Raw genomic sequence first — 22514 nt, forward strand, 5'->3', positions numbered from 1 at the left:
TCTTTAACCTGTGGGATCTGACATTGTCTCTAGGTAGATAGGGTCAGCATTGAACTGAGCAAATGGCCCACCTGTCTGATGGAGCCTTGCTTGGCGTATGAGGAAAACTCCTACCCATTTGCAGTCAGCATTGAGTGGCAGGTAAAGAGAAGAAAGAGTGCATGGGTTTTTGTCCCCTTCTATCTCCTTGGATTCCCCAATGCCTGAGATGCTCAAGCAGAGGCTGGAGGACCATCTGGTGAAGTCTGAACCGGATCACCTTCAAAGCGCTTAGCCACTGCAAGATCACCTTCTCTGGTGAAGGAGATCTCAGGCCTGAATGTCACAAGATCTCTTCTAGAAACCCTAGGCATCCAAACTGCCCAATAAGCCAATGAAAATTGTGTCTCTGGCTACAAAACTCATCCATTTGCTTGGGAGGCTGCTTCAAGGCTACTGGCAGAGCGGAGGCCAGGACAGAAGAGACTGGGCCATATCAAAAAAGATCATCCAAAAAATAAACACATAAATACATAAATAAATAAATAACTTTTTTAAAAATCGACCATCCACCAGGTGAAGAATTTTTGACTTTGGTGTCCTGCATAGCTGTGAGCCTGTCATGTGCTTTTGTGTTAGATAAGCTGGCATCATAAAATTACAGGTTCTGGTATCCTAGATGGAAGTAGACCTAGTAGTCATCGATCCAATTTCCCACCAACTGTAATTACAATGTTAAAGGATAAGCAAGTTCACTCCCCATGAAGGCAGTCCAGTGGGTACCAGTGTCAGACATGGATCTACTTTATACTGAACCAAAATCTGTCATTTCACCCTCAGTACCAGGTGTGCCACCTTGGGTATGACTCTCACGAAACCCACTAGAGTTATTTTCACAAAGCTAAATGTTTTGTTTCTTCAGCTATTTATCATTTATTTAACAAGGAGTTAATTACTCTCCGCAAGAATCTTCCTAGTCACTGACTTCCTGAAGGACATCATTTAAAATGAGCTCATATATTCTAAATGTTCTCTGACCAATGCGAAAAAAAGGGACTATAATTATACGTTAGGGAGACTATAGTTCTAGTAATACAGCTTAAGTCTTTTGGATCCTATTGGCTGTATCATCAACTATAACCCCACATGGCATTCTATCAAAAAAGGCCACATTTCACACAATTTCAGTAGGATTTTGGAACCTGAGGGTGAGATTTCATCTCCCCAGCTTTGTGCTTCTCTGCTAGCTTGTCAAAATCATTCAGAACATGGAGTGTATCAGCTGCCACTCCACCATTCCCTGCCAGGATTGTGTCATCTGCAAATGGCATCTTCATCCAAGTCATTGATAAAAATGTTAAAGATGGCCGGGGATTTAGCTCAGTGGTTCCACTGCCTGCCTTGCAAGTGCAAGGACCCGAGTTTGATACCCGGTACCAAAAAAAAAAAATGTTAAAGATGACAAGACAGTCATTCACTTAACAAATATTTATCAAGTACCTACAATATGTAAGTCATCCAGGACAGAAACAAGAGGAAGAACTGTATTTGTACGGGGACAAATTTTAAAACCGCTTTCTATGCAGCCCTTACATAAGGTGGCTGTCTTTTAAAAATATTTAGCTAAACTCATTAGATATTTACTGATCACTTATTGTTCTCCTGGTCATGCTAAGCTTTACTAAAGAAACAAAGAAATTAAAAGTTACAAACCTGTTCTCTAAAAGCCTGTCCTCTCGTTAGCGAGGCAAGCTTGGACATACCAAAACCTTCTATGACAGGCACCATTTATATAATTCCCAAAATGAGTGGTTGACAATATCACTTTAAAGCTCGGAAAACAATTATAGGTTTCTAGAGACAAGGGTCTCCTAGGATTTCCTCCCTCACACCACACAAAATCAGTGTCAACATGTGTAAGGTGTATTTCTTGGTAATTTTAGTCTTTGTTGGATCCAGTTATTAGAGTGAAAGTCCAACATTCCCTGTGCCTAGTTGAAAATTGCTTCCTTTATACCTTTTTAGTGCAAATACTCAACCACTTTGTTAAATGAATGAATAAATTCTCATTGTCTCTCTAAAATCAGAATAAAAAGTGGTCTGATTTGATCATTTGAAGGCGATTATGTCTTCATTTAATTTTCATTTTTTAGGCTACACATCTATAATTCCTCCAGTAGACATGGTTTTGAGATCTCCCCACCCTTAAATCATTGTCATATAACAAACATTCACTTGAGATGTGATTACTGAACGATACACAAATGAGTGGCCTGGAAAGCTCTGGTTTGTCCATATCAGTCTCAAAGAGAAAAGCTCAGAACTGAACATGTTGCTAAAAATGTGATCAGGCAATACCTGTTGCTCCCCCTTTGGTCTGGATATCATAATGCTATTTGTGATGGCTGCTTAAATCCAGCTTTTGCTTTTTGTTATTTGAGGGAGGGGGCAGTAACAATGCAATGCCTTGAGTTCAAATAAAATATTGTAAACCTTAAAAGCATGACCAGTTAAATAACTTAGGGATCAAGCCCTACAAGTCATTTATAAAGAATGGTGACACCACAGTGCTTATTTTCACATGAAGGAGAATGTAGGTCCCTCTGGGTGTGCAAGTCTTTCTAAGGTCATGCTGGTATTCTGGCCATCATGGCACCAAAGCTCCTTTGGAACTGGAAGATTCTGCACTATATGGGAAGAGGCTTTTAGGGTTTAGATCTAAAACTGTCCCCTCAAGTCTCATATGCTCAGAGATGGGGCCGGGTGGAGGGGTCAGGTCACTTGGGGTGTGATCTGAAAGAATGTATTCTTGTTCCCACCTCCTTTCTTCTCTCTCTGCTTCCTGGCTGCCATGAGGTAAGAAGCTCTCCTCTTCTAAGCCCTTCCACCAAGCCATTTCTGTCTTAGAGCTATCCAACTAGGGACTGACCCCACGGGAAACTGTAGGCCAAACAAATTTCTCCTTCTTTAAGTTGTAGGTGCCAGGTATTTTATTCAAACAACAAGAAAGTACGAAGGTCTCATGGGCAGGCACAGCAGAACACCTGAAGGAAGACTGAGATGCTGCCTAAGGGTGAGTTGGCATTATACCAAGAAACAAATATTAAGATCAGTGTAGAATGGGACTAATTTCCCAGGCAGATCCTCCAGGTTTCCAGGCAAGAAGAATTTCCCTCAGACTGAAACAAAACCAGGAACTCTTGAGACCACCAGGGACCAAAGAAGTTGCCCAGGTATCTGTTCACTTAAGGCTGCAGGCAAGAATGGGAAAGAAGAACCAGAGGCGATAAAAGAAGCCATCATCCAACAGAGGCCCAGCACCAGCACTGACTCAGCACTGGGCTTCTGTGTGCACCGTCTTGTTTGTTTCCCAAAACAGGTGTGATGGTCACTATTTGATAGTTGTGGAAATGGAGGCTTACAGAGGCTCAAAGACTCTCCCAAAGTCACACATGTAAGTGGGGCAGCCAGAATAAGGCACCCCTCCTGCCTGTCTCCAAAGGTCGGGCACTTAAGCACCAGGCCATGGTGCTTTTACTTTTCAGTTTATTTGTTCTTTAACAGAGTTGATGCTCAGTGTCCAGACCTGTGGGATATAGGTCCCTGGGGATACAGTGGCAAATGACACACTCGCTCTCCCTCAGGGAGCTTAGGGCTGTGGCAAGAATGACCATCAGCTACTTTGAAATAGTAGAAATTAGGCAGTAGATATGGAGGGTAAAGTCCCCCATTATGGGGACTAAGAGTTTTCCTTGTGAAGCAGACCCTGGATGGAAGCGTAAAGGATATGCTAGCAAGACAAAGGAGTGTGACAGTGAGACAGAGAAGGAACAGACCCTCACACCTGAGTAGGGAGTGAGACCCTCTGACAGATGCAAAGCTGGATACAAAGCAGGAGGGGCGGAGGTTCCCAGGGAAGCTGGAAAGATGAGAAGAGGGAGTTTACAGAACTCCTGGTCAGTGTGCTGGAGTTGGGACTGGGCTGGAATTGCAATGGCAAGAACTAGCAAATAGTATCACCTTATGGATTCTTTCTTTTTTCGCTGGTACTGGGGATTGAATCAAGGGCCTTTGCCCTGAGCTACATCCACAGCCTTTTATATTTTTCTTTTAAGACAGGGCCTTGCTAAGTTGCTGAGTTTCCCAGGCTGGGCTCCAACTTCAATCCTTATGACCCAGCCTCCCAGAGTGCTGGGATTACAGGCATGCACCATCATACCCAGCTGAAGCTCACAGAGTCTTGAGGGAAGACAAACTACCCCCAAGAGTTCAAACACCCTGAAAAGGCACTCTGTGCTTAATTTGGAGAGTTTCAATTTCAACTGAAAATTTTCAGTTTCAATTCTCTGGCCCCATAACACCTGCTCTGAAAACCTCTCCATTCTCCTATAGTCTCTCTTTCTCCTCTGCTGCAGGCATTGTGGGTGGGGGACGGGTAGGTGAGGAAGAGGAAGAACACATACATTCTGGTTCCTTTCCTTGTGTGACCCATCAAGCCTTAAAGTCCAGCTGTCTCACTTGACAGATGAGGAAATAAAGACTGAGAAAAGTTCAGTGATTGTCACTGAATTCATCATGAATGACTCCGATTCATGATTCCCTTTAATACTACCCCATACTGCATGTTATACATGGTAATATTCGTGATCCCAGCAAGGCTTTGTGCTGCACAGAGTACATTTCTCCACCACATGATTTCAAGTTTGACCTTGTAATCTGGTTTGGCTAATGGGACACTGACAGACACGGTGTGAGCGGAGGCTGGAAATGTGCTTGTGTGGCTGGGCATGCCTTCTTGCACTTTGACCATTACTAGGAGATCATGTCCTGAAGGTGCTGCTCTTCTAACCTGGAACACAGAATAAATCGAAGAGTGGACCTGAAACTCATCCAAGCCTGGAGCTAAGCTCAGCTGAAATCAGCAGATCCTAGCTAACTTGAAGAACTTCAGCCTGAAGCAGAGTCACTTCACTGAACCTGGAGACAATGGATATGTGAATAAGTGATCATGGTTTTATGCCGTTGAATGTAGGGGAAATTTGTTACACAGCATCATCTTGGCAGTAGCTGATTGGTAAACAATGACTCAGAGATTAGAAGGAAAGTTACTGAAATATACAGAACTGCCTTGCCATGGAGATAGACTGCCCAGACAGCTGGCTCTCTAGGAAGGAAGCAACCCAGACGGCCACCTCACTCTGTTCTGGCAGCCCACTGCGACCCCTGCCCACTGCACCACACTCACCTGAGTCTGAGGCCGCTGGGCTCACCAGGCTGAGCAGTTCCCGCTCCTTCTCATAGTCCCCTTTGCAGAGCAGCTGCCCCTCCTTCAGGACAAACTCATCGCCCTTCTGAAGCTGCCGCTCACAGACACAGCAGCAGAAGCAGCTCAGGTGGTACACGCTCTTCTGGGCTCGCATCACAAACTCATTGGGTGCGATGGCCTCAAAGCAGCCCCCACATTTGACAGCAAATAACCTGGCAGCAGGAGAGAGGGAGAGAGGACAGACACTGTAAGAAAGACCTGGTTCGGGCCCAGGGCTCCCGTTGGGTCAACAGCAAAAAGACTTCGAAGACCTGGTTCAAGGAAGCTTGGACTGGAATATACTTGACACCAGGTAATCCAGACTCTTCCTGGTCACTCCAGATCTATAACAATCCAGGGTGGCCTAAGAAAGACCTAAAGTTTTTTTTTAATCTTTTTTCATCTTGTCTGATGATACCATAATTGCATTTGTCAAAGATTTGGCATACGCGCTAAGTAATATATCCTAACCAAAATAAAGAGTTGTTTTGCTTTCTAAAGTAGTAGCACAATGGGGAAAGAGGGGCTCTGTGGAAAACATTCTCTGTGTTTGTCCCGCTGTACTGGAGTTGATAGGTGTGGAAAGGTCAGATGGTGTCAGGGAGAGAATGGCGAAGTGGGACAGAATATCCAGGGTGAGCACATAAAAGTCCACACCACTTCCTTCTTCACAAAGACAGACCAGAGCCGACTCAGGGTATCTGCAGGGAGCTGATGCCAGCCTGCTCTGCTAATAAGCTCTACCTCAGGAGTTAAGGAAACATGAATAACTGAAGAGCGTTTTCCTACAGACAGACCTACGACCATGGCGGCTTCAGTGTGGCCGATCCCATCTCAAAAGCTTATTCACACATTCACTTAATCGTTTTGTCTTCTGCTTTTTCATCCTTTCATTATTCACAAGCATTCACCATGCACCCTGCAGCACACAGTAAACTCTGTGTTTTAACAGGGTAGGGAGGAAAGGAAAGCAGCACCCGACAGCATTCTCTACAGACACGAGTGTCTATAGAATGTCTGTTGTGTGTCAGGCATTGTTGTAGGCTTAGGTGGATACAAGACAAATCCCCCATCCCATAAAGCTCACATATCTGTGGAAGAAAGAGTAAACAAAAAATAAATTCTTTAGTAGATAAATAATATCTACCCTTAGGGATTTGTCATTAGGAAACAGAATATAAGATCAGTACAAAGCAGCATCCCATGATACAAAATAGAATGATATAAAGCTATAGCGTATATGAAAAAAATTATAATATTCAGTAATTTCCCAACCATAAAATTGTACTAGTTTATAGCTTTAAGCTACTATTGGCATACAGTGTATTTATCTTGGAAGCCTCCTGGAAGAAGGGAAGAGTTTTTGGGGTGGAGTAAAGAGGAAGCTAAGGAGAAATTCCCAAGGATGCATGACACACAGATTGGCACAAGAAAAAGGGAAGCCATTCAAACACTGAGCAATGGGAGCCAAGGCTTGGAGAAGGGAATGAAGTCACCTGCCATGAATCCACTAGGAAGCAGTCTCCTGGGACAGGGGTCAAGCTGCAGGATTGGAAGTGCCTGTGCTCTCTTGCTTTTCACACAAGCCTTGGGCCACCACACCCATCCTTCCTGGCCTTGGCCGTGGGGAACACCTCAGAAACACCTATGTTGATATTCTGCCTCTCAACCTCAGGAAGGAGGGTGAAGTTGGGGGAGAGTCCAGAGAGCTGGTAGGGCTCTTTCACCACTAACAAAGCACGCTAGACCCTAAACCAGAACTCCAGGTACCAGAGGCCCTTCTGTCCTCTCCCTTCCTCCAGGTGCCCAGGATAGTTTTTCCAGTCTCTGTTGGAAGCTCACACCAGTCCCTGAAGTGTTTGCCTTTACTCCCTACTCCCTCCCTCCTGTGTTGCTGGATACCACACATTAGGTAGAAAATCTACCCAGTTCATCTTTGGGCCCCAAGTCCCCAGTCACTGTTTGCCAACCTGAGCAAACTAATCAGCGCCTTTCCAGGAGCCAGTCAAAGGCCCTTTGTCCCCACGTCCTGCTTCTCCTCCCCTTCCCCAGGAACTGACTGTTAAACAGACTCAAGGCAAACTCCCAGGGAGTCAACAAGCACTTGAGAATCTGCAACAGCAGGTGGTAGCATCTGTGCTTGTCTAACTTCTACCCCCTTAATCTCCTCTTTCTCTTCCCCTTTTCTTTTTGTTGCCTACTCCAAAAATTTTCCCGAAATTGGAGAAGGGAGGGTTGGAGTGAGTCAACAATGAAAGCCTGCCATGTTGACTGGAGGAAGTGGCGGGAGTTGTCTGGGCTCAAATCGTGAAGTGGTCATGGTCACTGGGGATCCCAGGCCAAGGATGGGCACTCCCGCTCCTCGCCATCAGCTCTCCCCCTCTGGGTCCAAACCAGGTCACCCTCACCTCTGTAACTCTCTCTCAACCCAGAGCAATTCAAGGAGAAAAGGCACATGCGCCCACCACCTGTGTGCCAGATGTGTACACAGATGCACTGGTACCACGGTGGACCCAGCTGCCGACTGCGCACCTCCCACAAGTTGTTTTCTCTAAGGCTCAGACAAGCAGAGAAAAGGATTTGTTCGGAAGTCCAGGTCCTAATTAAAACACAGCCTGTCTTCTCCTAATGCTCTGGATGCGTCCCCCACGGTTACTTCCCCCTCCGAATGCTAATGAGACCTCGCTCTGGGTTCAGAGCCTGGCAGACGGTGCCATCGGGAGTCGGGCAAGGCTTCCAGAATCATCAGATGCCCGAGGTTTCTCACCATCAGAAACTCCCCTGCCTCTCAAAGCTCCCCACATCCCCTCTTCGCACCTCGCTCCCTCACCTGTAAATGGGAATCGCCATATCTTCCTCATGAAAAACACTGGGTTCACTACCTGTTTCAGAGACTAAGCCCTCAGCACTATCTTCCCTCTGCTGAGTGCCCTCTCAGGAAGGCCCTGGAGACACTGATAAACAAGGCCACCCCTGTCCTCAGGGAACTCACTTTCTCTAGCAGGCAGCAGGCTCCAAATGAACAGCCACACTTGGTATATTTGGGAGACACAAGTAGCTGGGAAAGCCACAAAGGAGAGACCCATCCACTTAGCTTAGACTAGCAGTCACTGAGCATTCTATCTTCTTGTTCTTTGTTCTTGCCGTTCTTCTTCCTCCATACTCCTTCTGCTGTTTGCCCTGTGCTCTGCCAGGCCTGGAGGTAGAGACTGACTGAAGTTCCATTCGATGAAGCCCTGCTTACACCCCTTCTTGTACGGTCACAGATTATAAGATGCAAAGCTGCTGATCTTGGCTGGCAGCCCTCACCATGTCCAGGCCGTGTGGCTGGGAGCCTGCGTTGCTCCCCTGCAGCCTTCATTTGTTCCCCTGCTAAAGACCACACGGTTCCTACCCTTCTGAGAACCTGTATGCCAGGACTTCATGACCTGTGAGTATAACACTACTCTTAGTCATTTTCATTGGCCCTGCCTCTGCTTTTATGACATTTAGGGATTTCTCTTTTTTGCCCCAAATGTGTTTCTCATCTCTTAAGGGTTTCCTAAGCCCCATCCTAAGAGAGCCCTTCCTCCTCAGCCGGGTGACCACTCCCAGCTTTGCAAAGGCACAACTTCATCTCCAGAGCATGGTGCTGTCCCAGGAGATGGACCCAGGGGGTGCCACACTCGGGCTGCTGCCAGGCAGAGCATGCTTCTCAGACCAAGCCATGGGCCCGGCTTCCTCCCCACTTGGGCCGAGATCATCCAGTGAAGCAGATCTCTCCACTCTGCCCTGCGCCAGGGGCCAACGGGGAAAGCAAAAGAGGAAAAGCACAGAAGTCAACTAGGGGAACAGTCCCAGGCCTAGAGCAAAATGGCCTGTGCCAAAGGCTCTGCCGTTACCGGGCCTCAGAAAGGGCACCACCTCTTGCTTCTCATCTCTCATTTCTTCATGAAAAGTACTGCCTGGGACCGGGTTTATGCCAGAAACTTAGAGGACCAAGAGGACTATGCCTCCACTCTCTTTTGTCTCCTTGCTCACGCCTTTCACAAGAGAAGCCCACGCTGCCCGCACCTCAATCAAATCTGCAGTGTTTTGGCGGGACATGGCCTTGCTAGAGTAACTCTCCAAACAAAATCTTTTCAAGCTCAGTATCATTTACACAGGGATGCAGGTAAAACAGCTAAGGCTAAGAGAGATGGTGCATACAGACAGAAAGACAGGCACACACACCCTCTCTCCCACACAGACACTTCATAGATATGACTAATTATATATACATAGTTTTATATAACCATCATATAGACTAATTGTGTATAATTTTACATATGTGTATATAATGATATACGCATATACGTAGATATATAAGATATTTTAATGCCTTTTGGAAGATAGCGTTTTTCTATCCATCTTTCCTAAACCATCTTTGACATCCTCTAAGCTGAGTAATTTTTATTAGTATATGTTTGTGATACATAATAATTACAGTTATCCCAGGAATTGGTACACATACACATGGAATCTTAATTATCTTTACTTCTCTGTCCCCTCCCCTCTCCCATCTCCTCTGTCTCCAGATCCCCTTTCCATTTCCGCAAAGTCTACTGCCTAATCTCTTAACTCATGCTCATCCTTATGTTCTTTGTGTTTATTGCAGGGTTGGGAAGTCCTGTAGCTAAGAAGATGAGAATATCTCAAAAGCAGATACAGCTGGGAGCAGCTGCACACACCTGTGATACCAGCTATCAGGGGAGGCTGAGACAGGAGGATTACAAGTTCAAGACCAGCCTGGGCAACACAGGGAGACCTTATCTCAAACTAAAAATGTAAAAAGGGCCAGGGATATAGCTGAGTGACAGAGCACTTGCTTAACATGTGTAAAGCTGTGGTTTCAACTCTGGACTGCAAAAAAAAAAAAAAGTAGCTATAAAGGCTTGATCCTGAGAAACCATTAGGGAACAGGTCTAAGGTAGTAAATAAAGAAGCGCAGATGATTCTTGCTGGAACTTTATATACGGGATAACCTGGCAGAGGTCACTGTTTTCAGAGTACAGTAAGTCCAGACTCACAAACAAGTTCCATTCCGGGAGAACTGTTCGTAAGTCACATTTGTTTGTAAGCTGTAGTGAGTCTTACACAGTATACCTGTGAAAGTCCAAAACTCAAATGTTTGTAAGTCAGGGACTTACTGTGTAGGGGAAAATGTAGGGATGAGTTAGACCCAGGAAGAACTAAGGAAGCCCAGCCCGAGAGAGACTAAGTCATAGAAACAAACAGGAACACAAGGAGGCAACATGGAGGCATTGATTAACTTAAGTCCAAGTTCCTAATCCCCTACTCATTACCTCTGAGGCCTTGATTGGGCTATGGCAGCCTTAGTTTGCTCACTTATAAAATGGGGATAAAAGAACCTACCTCATAGCATCCCCATAAGAATTAATTGAACTAATGGATTAAGGCTGCTTAGCATAGTTCTTGGCATATGATAAATCCTCAATAAAATGGTCCTTATTGCAGTGGTGGTGGTGATGATGATGATGATGATGGAGAAAAAAAGCTGACTATGAAATATGAGAGGTGAATCAGTCGTTTTAAAGATGATAGATCATAAAGACAAAGGGTAAGTGAATGAGAATCGGGGGAAGGCAGCACAAGAAAAGAAGGACTGGAGCAGGTAATGCAGGCACGGTAGAGCCAGTTCTTCAATGCGGTGCTATGTGTGGACTTAGAAACCTGTCTGGCAGCATCAGAGAGCCCAAGACGCCCGCCAGGCCTGAGTTCCTGCCTGCTGTGATGGGCTCAGCTTAGGGCTCTCCTTTGGCATTATCTTGGGATTTACCTATGAGGCACTTTTCTGGGTATGTCTGGAGGGTGTTTCTGGATGAGATTGGAATGAGTAAGGAAGGTCCCTCACCCAGTGCAGGTGAGTGCCATCCAATCAGCTCATCAGCCTGCAGCCTCCAGGGCTCAGGGAGTCCTGGAGCCCCCAGGTCCTCGGCCTCCAGCCTCACGCTGAGAGCTCCACTTCAGCTGTCCTAGCTCCCCATCTCACAGACGGCATGTCAGGGGACTTCTCAGGCTGCATAAGCACATGAGCCAATTCCCCTAAAAACCTCCACCATGGATCTAAATCTATCCTATTTGTTCTGTTTCTCTGGAGAACGCTGACCAATATACCCAACCAACAGTTCTGGCACAGTTCCCTGTAATGCTTTCCTGTGTTATATATCAAAGTAAAATCCAAGAGAGGAACAGAGGCTTTGCTCTCTTCTCAGTATCAGTGTACCTGACTTTTCGCCCAGGAACTGCCATGGCCCCCTCCAATGTCCCCCGTCATCTGCCCCATCATCCACTGGACACACCAGACACTTCATGCCCTGAGACTCCCACATCCCCCACCCAGCACAATGACAACCTGCCCATATGCAGGCCTCATGTAAATCACAGTAGCCTTGGGCAAACTCAAGCCATGAGGATTGAGTGAGAAGACAAAGGGAGCCCCATTGTGATATTCCGGACAGTTCCTGGCCCAGTGGTATGTTTAGAAAGGCCAATATTTTCATTCACCTTCACCCAGAGCCCTGAAGACCTTAAAGGGATCTTCTCAAAGCCTCCATATCTTAGAAAATTAGAAGGTCAAACAATGAAATAAATACACACAAGACTCTCATTCCAATTTGAGCCCACTGTGATATGCTGTTTTGCCGCACCAAAATAAGAAATCAAAGCCATCTTTAATCTTGGATATTAGGCTACTGTAGATCATGTCCAATTCCACAAGTAGCACTGAAACTAGTTTTGATCAAGTAGAGGAGTCTTGGTTCAGAAAGTAGGAGAGGGTCTTGGGCAGCTCCTTAACAAGAAGGCAGGAATCTGTGCTCAGTTTCCACCCTCTCCACGAGGGGGCAGCATAGCAGCACTCATTAGGTGCCATGTTGACTTGGTAACTGAGGTCATCCAGGCAGACAGGGATTGGCCATAAGCCAAAACTGTCTGCTGGAAAATCTGCTGCTGCGAGTCTGAGAGACCATGTGGCTAAACTGAAGGAGAGATGGCGAGTGAAGAGCATTCAAAAGTATTGGGAACCAAAAGCATGGCTTGTGGCCTTAGAAGAAATGACATGAGCAACCTTGTCAGCTGGCTCAAGGTCTCTGTCCTTGAGGCTGAGCCAACACCACCACAATAAGCCACTGAGCACATGGTCCTGGGGCGGTGGGAAAGTCTGCAGGGACAATAGAAGTGGCAGGATCTTCTACAGGAGACAGTCTCGAGCCTCTGCCGTGGTGAGAAAATGGAAAACAATAAATAGCTGGCGGAGCCAATCAGAATTTCTGTCTCCCTGCGGTGCCTGGGGAGGACCATACAATGGATGAAGGCACGGGAGAGAGGATTGCTAAGTGTGGTGTCTGAGAGGCAGCTTCACCAAGAAGTGCAAAATAACACAGTTCTTCGCCTTTCACATACATTGCTGGCAGCGGGTGGTTTACCTTGAAATGGTAGATCAAGAATTTTTCTTGTTCACAAGAGTCGCTGTTCAAGTCAGAAGACAAGGTAAAAAAAAAAAAACACCAAAATAGTCTTTGAAGTCTCGTAAAACCTGGATTCAAATTTCAGTTCTACTTCTAAGAACTTGGGCAAGTTACAGACTTTCTTAGCGGTTCAGCTTCCTTATCTACAAAATGAGATCATAGCTATCTTATGAGACACTTCAGAGATTCAATAAGGTAATATATTTGAAGCTGCTCTCCACAAGTAGTAGCTATTCACTCTTTACTGAAATCAATTTAAGATATCTGCCATATAAATATTTATAAGGTAATTTATTTCAAGATAGCCAACTGAGCCAAAAACAGAATTTCACATAGATATCAAGGCTTTGTTCATTATTATAACAAATTATATTTCAACAAGCACTCCTTATGCTATTGGAGAAGAGACCGGAAAATAAATATGAAAGGCAAATCCTTGAGAGGAAATAGAGGGTGCACTTCATTGAGGCAACTATGGCTATGGTCTATCCTAGCCCACGGCAAATATTGATATTAGCTACCCATTGTTGAGCAACAACCAAGTTCATTGCCTAACTCCCAGCATATGTTCAGGAAGTCAGCAGCTCCATCGTTGGCCAATCAGAGCCAACAGTCGCTATTTAGTTAATGCTGACATTATCTGGCAAATATTTAGAACAGAGCCTTTCTCCACATCATTTGAGTTCTCAGGTGACTGCTTCTTACCCAGGCCACTACCACTGTGTGGACCTTTCCTGAGACACTCAGGCTCCTGCCTTGCTCCCCCAGCTGTCAGACCTGCAAGAGATCAGTCAGCCTATTCCCTCCTCTTACAAATGGAAAGAACCAAGGCCCAGGAAGGAGAGTGGCCTAGGCCCTGAAGAGATAAGATTACTGAGAGGACCAACCAGAGCCTGAGGCTGACTCAGTGATCGGGAAGCAAGAGGCTACGACATGGCCCAGCTAGGGACAGAAGTGTAGCTTTTCAGGCTCTTAAATGAGTGAATGTTATCTGATGAGCTGAATCAGTCAACATAGAGCGGGACAGTAAGTTTTTCTTTCTTGGAGGTTTTCTTCTCCCTCCCTGTCTCTTTCTTTGCCGAAACCTGGAAAGCTCTCTATGAATCAGGTTGTAGAGTACGAGACTGTGGTGAAAGTGTGGATTCCAGTAACTCAAGCCAAGGTGGCATGACTTAGACACTTTCCATATCATCACAAAGACATCCAACAAGGACAAGAAACATAAAACAGACGCATGGAAAATATATGCTTTCTCTTTAGGGAGCTAAAGCTTTGGTTTCCCTTGAAAAATGCCAGTTTTCTTTTTCTTTTTTCTCATTAGCCTCCTGGGACACTCATAAACATAGCCAGGAAACAACAGAATAGAGGGAATGTGGTATTTTTAGCTGATATTCTGGGCAGAGATTCCTATTGTTCCACAATTTTTGGCTCAAGTACATGGCATGTGGCCAATACGATGTATATCCTTACAAAGCATGTGTGTTCCTGGGCTGTGTGTGCGTGTGTGTGTGCACGCGCGTGTAATAATAGGAAGGATGGGGGTATTATTGAGGATTTTTGGATGGGAAAGATTTTGGGATCCCAGCAAGGGGCAACAAAGCTCACCATGAATCTATTTGATTTGGTCACATCAGGTTATGTTCATGATTACTGCTGTGATGTACATCAAAGGGGAAAGTCATATTGTCACAACTCAATAACTCCTCATGGAATCAACTGATACCAACAATATCAAGAGCACTGTATTTGGAACTAGATATAGGTTGATGAGCCATGAGTATGTTGCTAAGTCATCTGGAACATTGCTAAGGCATGATGATATGAAAAACCTCAACAGCAGCTACTGTCTCCCTCTTCCTCACACAATGCCTATTCTCAGGGATCACCTAATCTTTAGGAGAAATAAGAAAAGGAAAACTCCCAGTGACAATGGAGTAAAAAACCTCTCACTGTGGCATAAAAGCTGGAGGGAGCTCCTGAGGGCCTTTCCCTTTCTGTGCAAGGGATAGGGAACATTTCCGCATTATGTGAATTTGCAGAATTCCTTTAAAAGTTCAAGGATCTCAAAGCAACCTCTTATCCAACATCTCAGCTCTGAGGGAAGACAGAAAGGGGTGAGAGATTCTGTTACCTGATCCTATGACCCTCATTGTTCAGTGGTAAATCTGTCACAACAGCAGGGTGTCCCATCTCCAGCCCCAAATCCAACAGTGTGATGAAGCCCTGGGTCCTGCACCTCCCATGAGCTTCTTTCCCCTGAGACGGTGCTGCATTCCTTTCCAGTTAGACCTCAGCTGTCTTGGGAGCCAAGTCTGACCCAGTACAAGTGACACTGTCCTTGTTTCTTGATGTTTTTACTTTTACTCCCATTTTTTACCCTTTTTTCGTCAACTCTCTTTCCATTCTTCAATTTTAACTCTCACCCTTTCCATTAAAAACTGGCCACTATCAGGAAGATGAAAAATCTCAAATGTTCAAAAGGATGTGAAGATATCAGAACCCTCGAGCATGGTTAGTGGGAATGTAAAATGACGCATCCACTGTGGAATGCTGTATGAAAGCTCCTCAAGAAAATGAAAACAGAACTACCATATAATCCAGCAATCTACTTCTGGACACATACCCAACCGAACTGAAAGCAAGGACTCAAAGAGATGTTTGCACATTCATGTTCGTAGCAATATTAGTCACAATAGGCAAAAAGGTGAACATAGATCAAAGCCCATCAACAGATAAATAGATAAACGAAATTCAGTATGCACGTACAATAGAGTGCTATTTCACCTTAAAAATGAAGCTCAGTGTGGTGGTGCACACTTGCAACCCCTGTACTCAGGGAGGCTGAAGGAAGAGGATCACAAGTTTGAGTCCCACACAGTCAACTTAGTAAGACCTTGTCTCAAAACTTTTAAAGTATTTTTAAATGGCTGGGGTTATAGTTCAGTGATAGAGTACCCTTGGGCACAAACACCTGTTAGAGAAAAAGGATAAAAGGAGAGGAGGGGAGAGGAGAAGGGAGGAGAGGGGAGGGGAAGGGAGGGGAGAGGAGGAAAACGCCCTGATTCATGCTGCAATATGACAAGGCTACTATGCCATATAAATTAAGCTAGTCCTAAAAGACAAACATTGTATGATTCACTTATATAAGGTACCTAGAGAAATCAAATTCATAGAGGTAAAAGTAGAATGGCTATAGTTGGGGACTAGAAGAAGAGAACAGAGTGTTATTGTATAATGTGCAGTTTTTATTGAATACCGTCTCAGTTTTGCAATATAAAATGTTCTGGAGGTTAATGGGGTGATTATAATCCAATATTGCAAATATACTTAATACCCCTGAACTGTGCACTTAATAATGGTGGAGATGGTAAATTTTACATGTACTCTATTACAAAAAGAGCAATAAAATAGTTGTACTCTTAAAACCTTCAAGGCACAATGATTTATACTTATGCTCTACTTTCTGTAACTGAAATTTAGGTGGTGTGATCCCAAGTGAAACTCCCACCTCCCCAGCCTCTCTTGCAGCTAGGAACAGCCATGCTGGGTGTAGTGGAGGGAGGGGGAGATTTGGAGGAAAGTTGTCATCGCTTGATGAAATTAGACATCCTCAGTTGGCACAATATCCACCTTTTCTCTCTCCTCTGCCTGGAATTAAAATGCAGTGCCCAGAGGCAATACAGCCATATTGGCACTAGGAGACTGAAAGCAACCTGTTAAGGAGGCAAAGCAAGAAGAGAGAAACTTGAGTCTTTGAAAACTTCCTTGAGCAGTTGCATCACTTTGCACTTCCTATTTCTTGTCTCCCTTTTCGTCTGAAAAATAAAAGCTCTTTCTGATTGGCCTACTGTAGTTGGGGTAAAGTGATGAAGGCCAACTGAAACCTTGCTCTATCTCTTACAGCCTGGCTGGCTAAAGGATGTCCCCATTCCATTTGCTGTCTAGTGTGTCCTGCAGTCTCACCCGGGGCCAACTCTTCCACACAGGCACTAACTTTTATCACTTCATGCCTACTCAAGAGTTATCACGTAGTCTCCCTCTTTCCAAATATATTTTTCATATATTGTTGTATTTCTCCCATTTTACACAAATAATACCCCTTCTCTTGACCCATTTCCTCTACCACCTACTTCCTCATTTATCTGATAGCCTTTGTAGAAAAAGATTTTTGAGAAATTACTTTTGTTTGCTATCTCCCGTTCCTCTCTTTGAAGGCCAATCAATCAAGCACTTGTCCTAGCTTCTCTAACGAAGCTGTACAGTGATGGTCACTACGACCTCCATATTGTTCAGTTCTCCTCTCACTGAGTCCATCACTAGGGAGTGACATCACCCTCCCTTAGCCCCCAGGACCCCTTCATTCTTGGTTTTCCTCCTACCTCACTGGTCATCCCTTCTTGATCTCCTTTGCTAGTTCCTCCTCATCTCCCTGACCTTGAAATGTTTAGTTCTCATCTGTACCTAAACTCATTTCCTTGGTAATCTTATCCAGTGTGATTACTTTATATATCATGTATATGCTGAATTACTTTCACAGTCCTATATTCATCCACCCTAGCTCATTCTCCTACATCTAACTTCTATATCCAATTACCTATTCAATATTTTCACTTGGATTTCTATTATTTTAATTATTGTTATTATTATTTTTTTAAAATTGTACCTATGTATAGGGCACAGCAAAATAATTTGATATACCTATAGAATGTGTAATGATTAATCAGAGTAGTCAGCATTTTGAATTCCTTAAACATTAAAAAAAAAATCATGTGCATTTATGGGTAATGTATGATATGTCCTTATCTCAAATTTAACAAAACTAAAACCAGAATTCCCAGATTTTTTCCCCACCCCGCTCACTTTGGCTCAAATCTGTTTCAACCACAACCTCCCCTGGTCTGTGAGTGCTTGGCACCCTTGTTTTTCCTACTGCTTAGGACAAGCATCTTAGACCATTCTTGACTCCTCTGTCCTACACATCTCATATCCAGATGGTTCACAAGCCATTTCTATTTGACCTTCAAAGAAGAACAGCATCTGATCACCCTCATTATCTCTCTGATCCAACTGCAGCCCATGCCTCTGCCACACCTCCCCTGGATTACTTCAACATCCAGCTCAGTGGTCTACCTGCTTCCTCTTGCCATCTGCCATGTTGGTTTTCTACACAGCAGGCAAAGCGATCCTACTAAGAACTAAACCAGAGCATGTCATCTGCTCAAAACTCATTTCCATTTCACAGATGAGAGAATACTTAATGAAGGTTTAAGAAACTTGCTCAACTTTCCACAGCTTGAGGTTCCATGAAATCTGCTATTATATCACTGCCCAACTTAGCTTTGAGGGTGGTTCTAGCCAAATGGTAGGATGGTACTTTGTAAACTGAAAGCCCTCTATAGCTGCAATGGAATACTACAATCATTATCAATCCATGGTCAAGACAGGTAGAGCTGAATTAATGAGGTTATCAATTACATTGAAATAGTTTACCCAGGAAGGAGAGGTCAAAGGTTGCTCTCTACTTCTTACAAGAGAGCCCAGATTTTGAGATCAATGGCCCAGGACAGAACTAGGCTTGGAACTCATGCTGAAACAAGCAAATGGGGACTGGGCAAAAATGGAAAAAACCAACCAGCCTAGCAGCAAGTGTGCAGGGTCAGCCAGCACACCACCCTCAGCCAACCACCACTCTCGTGTGCCAGTCTGCAACATAATTTTCATCTTGGATGCCTTGCACATGATTCTGCTGCCCACAATGGCTCCACTCAGAGGACTAGAGAACAGGGACAGAATGAGGAGCTGAGGAACCACAAGAATCTCCATGAAACAGGAGTCCTGGTTTGGAATCACAGTTACAAATGATGGTTACAGACATGAGTACAGCAGATCTGTCCATGCTCACGTGCTCATATGCATACATACACACACACACACACACACACACACACACACACATTCCCTTAGATGGGGGAGCAGGTTTGTTTCAGAATTTGTGTCAGCAAGAAGTCTGGGAGAAAATTTTGATAACAACCTCTCCCCACCACAGAAATAAATAATGGCAATCTAGGGCAGTGGCGGTGCATGCATGCTGCAACGGGCTGTTTGTATCAACTGAAAGCTCTAAAAGGTTCGCCATCTTTGGTCTAGGGTGTCGCAAACCACAAGAAGTCTCGAAGAGAGCAAGAGCTTTCAGGAATGTCTGTGTTCTTCTTGGGCCAGTGAGCCCCACAAAGTCCATAAGGTGGGACCCGAGGGAGGAGCTGAGAAGGAAAGGGAGCTCCAGAAGTCTACCCTTCCTCTGCTTCACAAAGACTTTCAGACTCTGGCTACAATTTTAAAAACAATCGGAAGTTGAAGACCTGTTCTTCCAAGTCAAAGTGTAAGGCCAGAGGCCCGCTGCCAGGAGAAACACCTGATGTCTTCAGTCAGTGTTTGGCTGACTACCGACCACCAGGCATGGAGGCAGGGAGCCTGTTACATTTCGGCGAAGAGGCAGAGGAGCCATGGTGGAGCTGCTTCTTGAAGGCCTGCAGACTCTACCTCTATCACTGTGAAGAAGGAGTCACACACACCTCCACTCTAACTTTGCCACATGAGCACTGGAAGAAAATCTGGTCCTGGTTATCATCACTGAACTATCTGTTCTCTAGACTACAGTCACAACCAAAGCCTTCGAATAGATAAGTACCTTACCTCCATGAAGAAAAATATTCTTTCCTCAAAGGCAGGCATGAGAGAGAAAGGGAAAAAGGTAGACAAATGCCATCCACAAATGAATTAATGGACATGTCTGGAGAAAAATTATGACTTGTAGCATCCCTCACAGCCAGGCACAAGCATCCTCATAACCAAGCAAACTACTGACAAGGAAGTTGGGAAACTCAAAGTATGGGTCATTTAAGCAAAGGGTTTTATCCAAACCTGTAACAAATATTTAGCAGGTGCTGACTGTTCTATCTGTGAATATTGAGGCACTGTATCTGGGAATGGAAGAATGAACAAACCAGGCAAAAATCACTGCCCTTAGAATTTCCATTTGACTGAAAATAAACAGGTACCAAATACAATGTCAAATGAGTGCTGTGGATCTCTGAAGGGATAAGATGAGAAGTGCCAGGGGTGGGGACTTCCAACTTCCACTGAAGAGCTGGTGTCCAAGCGAAGATCGCAGGAGCTGCTGAGGACTGCATCTCACCAACACCTATCAGAAGGGTGCCCTAGGCAAAGCACAGCAGCCGGGGCAAAATCTCTGAGCCTGGACACAAGCAGCTTGTTGGAGGAAAGGCCCCGAGTCCTGTGTGGCTGAGAGGAGCCAGCAGGGAGAGTAGGAAGAAAAGACAAGGTTAGACAAGTTCTGGAGGAAAGACTGGACAGGCCACCAAAGACCTCGGAGATAGCAGTGAGAACTCTGACCTTTCCTCCAAAAGCTGATAAAAGTATTTTGTAAAGAGGAAACATGTTAAAGTTTCTTTTTCTTCTTTTTAATTTATTGAGGTGAAGTTCACATAACATATTTCAAAGGGGAAAAGTCAGTAGTATTTAGAATGTTTACAATGTTTTCCAACTACTGACTGTATCTAATTCCAAAATATTTCCATCATTGAAAAATGAAACCCTCTATGCTAGGCACTACGCCTGTCTCCTCTGTCATCTAACTTAAACAACCATCAATCTGTATTCCATTTACACATATTATGTATGTGTCACATAAATATAATCACGTAATATGTGAGCTTTTGTGTATAGCTTTTTCTTTTTCTCTTTTGCAGAACTGAGGATTGAACTCAGAGCCTTAGCACTGAAATATCCATAGTGCTTTTCTGTCTTTTCTTTATTTGAGACAGGGTCTCAGTACGTTGCCTAAGCTGAGCTTGAACTTCCAGTCCTCCTGCCTCAGCCTCCTAGAGTGCAGAGATTACAGATATGAACCACCAGGCTCACCTTGTGTCTAGTTGCTTTAAATAAGGTCTTCTAGGTTCTTTGCAGTCAGCAGAATGTATCTAAGCACAAACATTCACTAACATGCATCAGTACTCCAAGCTTCTTATAAGTGAATAATATTCCATTATATGATAAATCACATTGTGTTAATCCATTGAAGGACACTCGGGCTACCCTTCTCATTTTGTTGCTGTGAATAATGCAGTGAATACATATTTTGGAAGATGTCTGCAGTCAGGACAAGGAGAAAGGAAGAAAGCCTGTTAGGAGGTTATTAAACCATCCCAAGTAAGAGATAACAGAGACAAAGAGATGAGAGATACAGGAAAAATGAATACATTGCATCACTTGGTGCCAATAAATCAAGAAAAGTGAAGACAGAGCACTGAGCCCTGGACTCAGCAATACAGAGGCCGGCGTGGGTGTCTCGGCTGAGAGACGACCTCATGGCCAGGGGGAAGGACATGCAGGCATGAGAGTACATAGCTTTGCTAAAGAACAGACAGAAATGGGGCGAGATGAAGAGAATCTAGGGTCCAAAGATCGGAGTAATTTCAGTGTTTGTCGATAGAAATGAGTCAGTCTGAGAGAAATCTTCAGGGTGAAGAAGAGAGGTTGGACAGCAGCAATGAAGTGACAAGATGCCAGTAAACCACAAGGGCTGGGGTGGGAACATGGAGAAAGTGTCAGCCTTACTTTGAGCAGATCAAGTCTGCTGGATGCAGTAGGTAAAATTCTTGGAAACAGCTTAGAAGGAACAGAGTCTGGACCATTTTGGATTTTTTGGTCTAGTAACAAGGGGAACCAAGCTTATGTTAAAATATCACATAAACCAAAGCACTATTATTTGACTGTGTAATATTCCAGGTAATGTGTACTCCAGCTTCCCCCATCATGGTTATCTGGGACTAATGTCAACCTCACAATCATGAATAGGGGAGCAGATGATTCAGAAGTGAGCAGAGAGAAGGAGCAAACTAAGTCTACACTCTAAACAACCCACAGGTATCGAGGCCTTGGGAATGGTGCTGGGAGAGGCACTACCCTGGTAAGATTGCTAGCAAATATTCCCACTTCTACTGCCAATTTGTGCAAACAGGAAGGGGGAGAGTATGCTACAATGTTTTTGTATAAGACATTTATTCATGGGGAAACTCTGGTGTAGTAAAAGAACACCAAAAAGATTGGGGTTTGAGCTCCTACTCTATCACTTATCAGCTGTCTGACCTTAGTCACGATAATTAACCTCCCTAAGCCTGAATCTCTTCAACTGTAAAATAGGATTAGCAATACCCATAGCACCAGTTATCAGCAGGAAATGAGGAACTATCTCTAAAGACAGTTGGCAAAATAGTTCATGGTTACCTAGATAACCAGACTTTAGCATGCAGATGTGCTTCACACTGTTGTGAAAAATTTTGAAAATTACTGCAAAGACTTCAGGAAAGGCTACATGAAAATCTTAAGAGTAGAGCTGCACTTTCTACATACTGTGGTAAAAGCTAAGGAAAAGGTTGTAGAGAAACCTACGCAGCCAAGCACGTGGGCTCTACAAGAGTCCAGCTTTCCAGGTGTGGCAAGATTTACCTGTAATGCAAGCACTCTGGGAGGTTGCAGCAGGAAGATCAAAGTTGGAGCCCAGTCTGGGCAGTGGGGGGACTTAGGAAGACCTTGTCTTAAAATTAAAAAGACAAAAGGACTGTAGATACAACTATAGTCAAAATCAGTGTGAAGGCCCAGGCTTCAATCCCCAGTATTGAAAAAGAAAAAAAAAGTCCAGA

At 44.4% G+C, this 22514-nt stretch overlaps 1 protein-coding gene across 2 annotated transcripts in view; it reads right to left on the reverse strand.

Moving 5' to 3' along the window:
- The window catches only part of Lmx1a (LIM homeobox transcription factor 1 alpha), a 146368-nt gene that overhangs the window by 38796 nt on the left and 85058 nt on the right, over window positions 1-22514 (reverse strand). For both annotated transcript variants that reach the window (XM_021244720.2, XM_087206823.1), the window contains one exon: window positions 5225-5457. In XM_021244720.2, coding sequence (XP_021100379.1) covers window positions 5225-5457 — 233 coding nt within the window. The remainder of the gene's footprint in view (window positions 1-5224; window positions 5458-22514) is intronic.

The sequence above is a fragment of the Heterocephalus glaber genome, unplaced genomic scaffold, assembly GCF_053883595.1.
Source record: "Heterocephalus glaber isolate CG9 unplaced genomic scaffold, H.glaber_assembly_v1.0 deba00000738, whole genome shotgun sequence".
In the NCBI taxonomy this organism is placed as follows: domain Eukaryota; kingdom Metazoa; phylum Chordata; class Mammalia; order Rodentia; family Bathyergidae; genus Heterocephalus; species Heterocephalus glaber.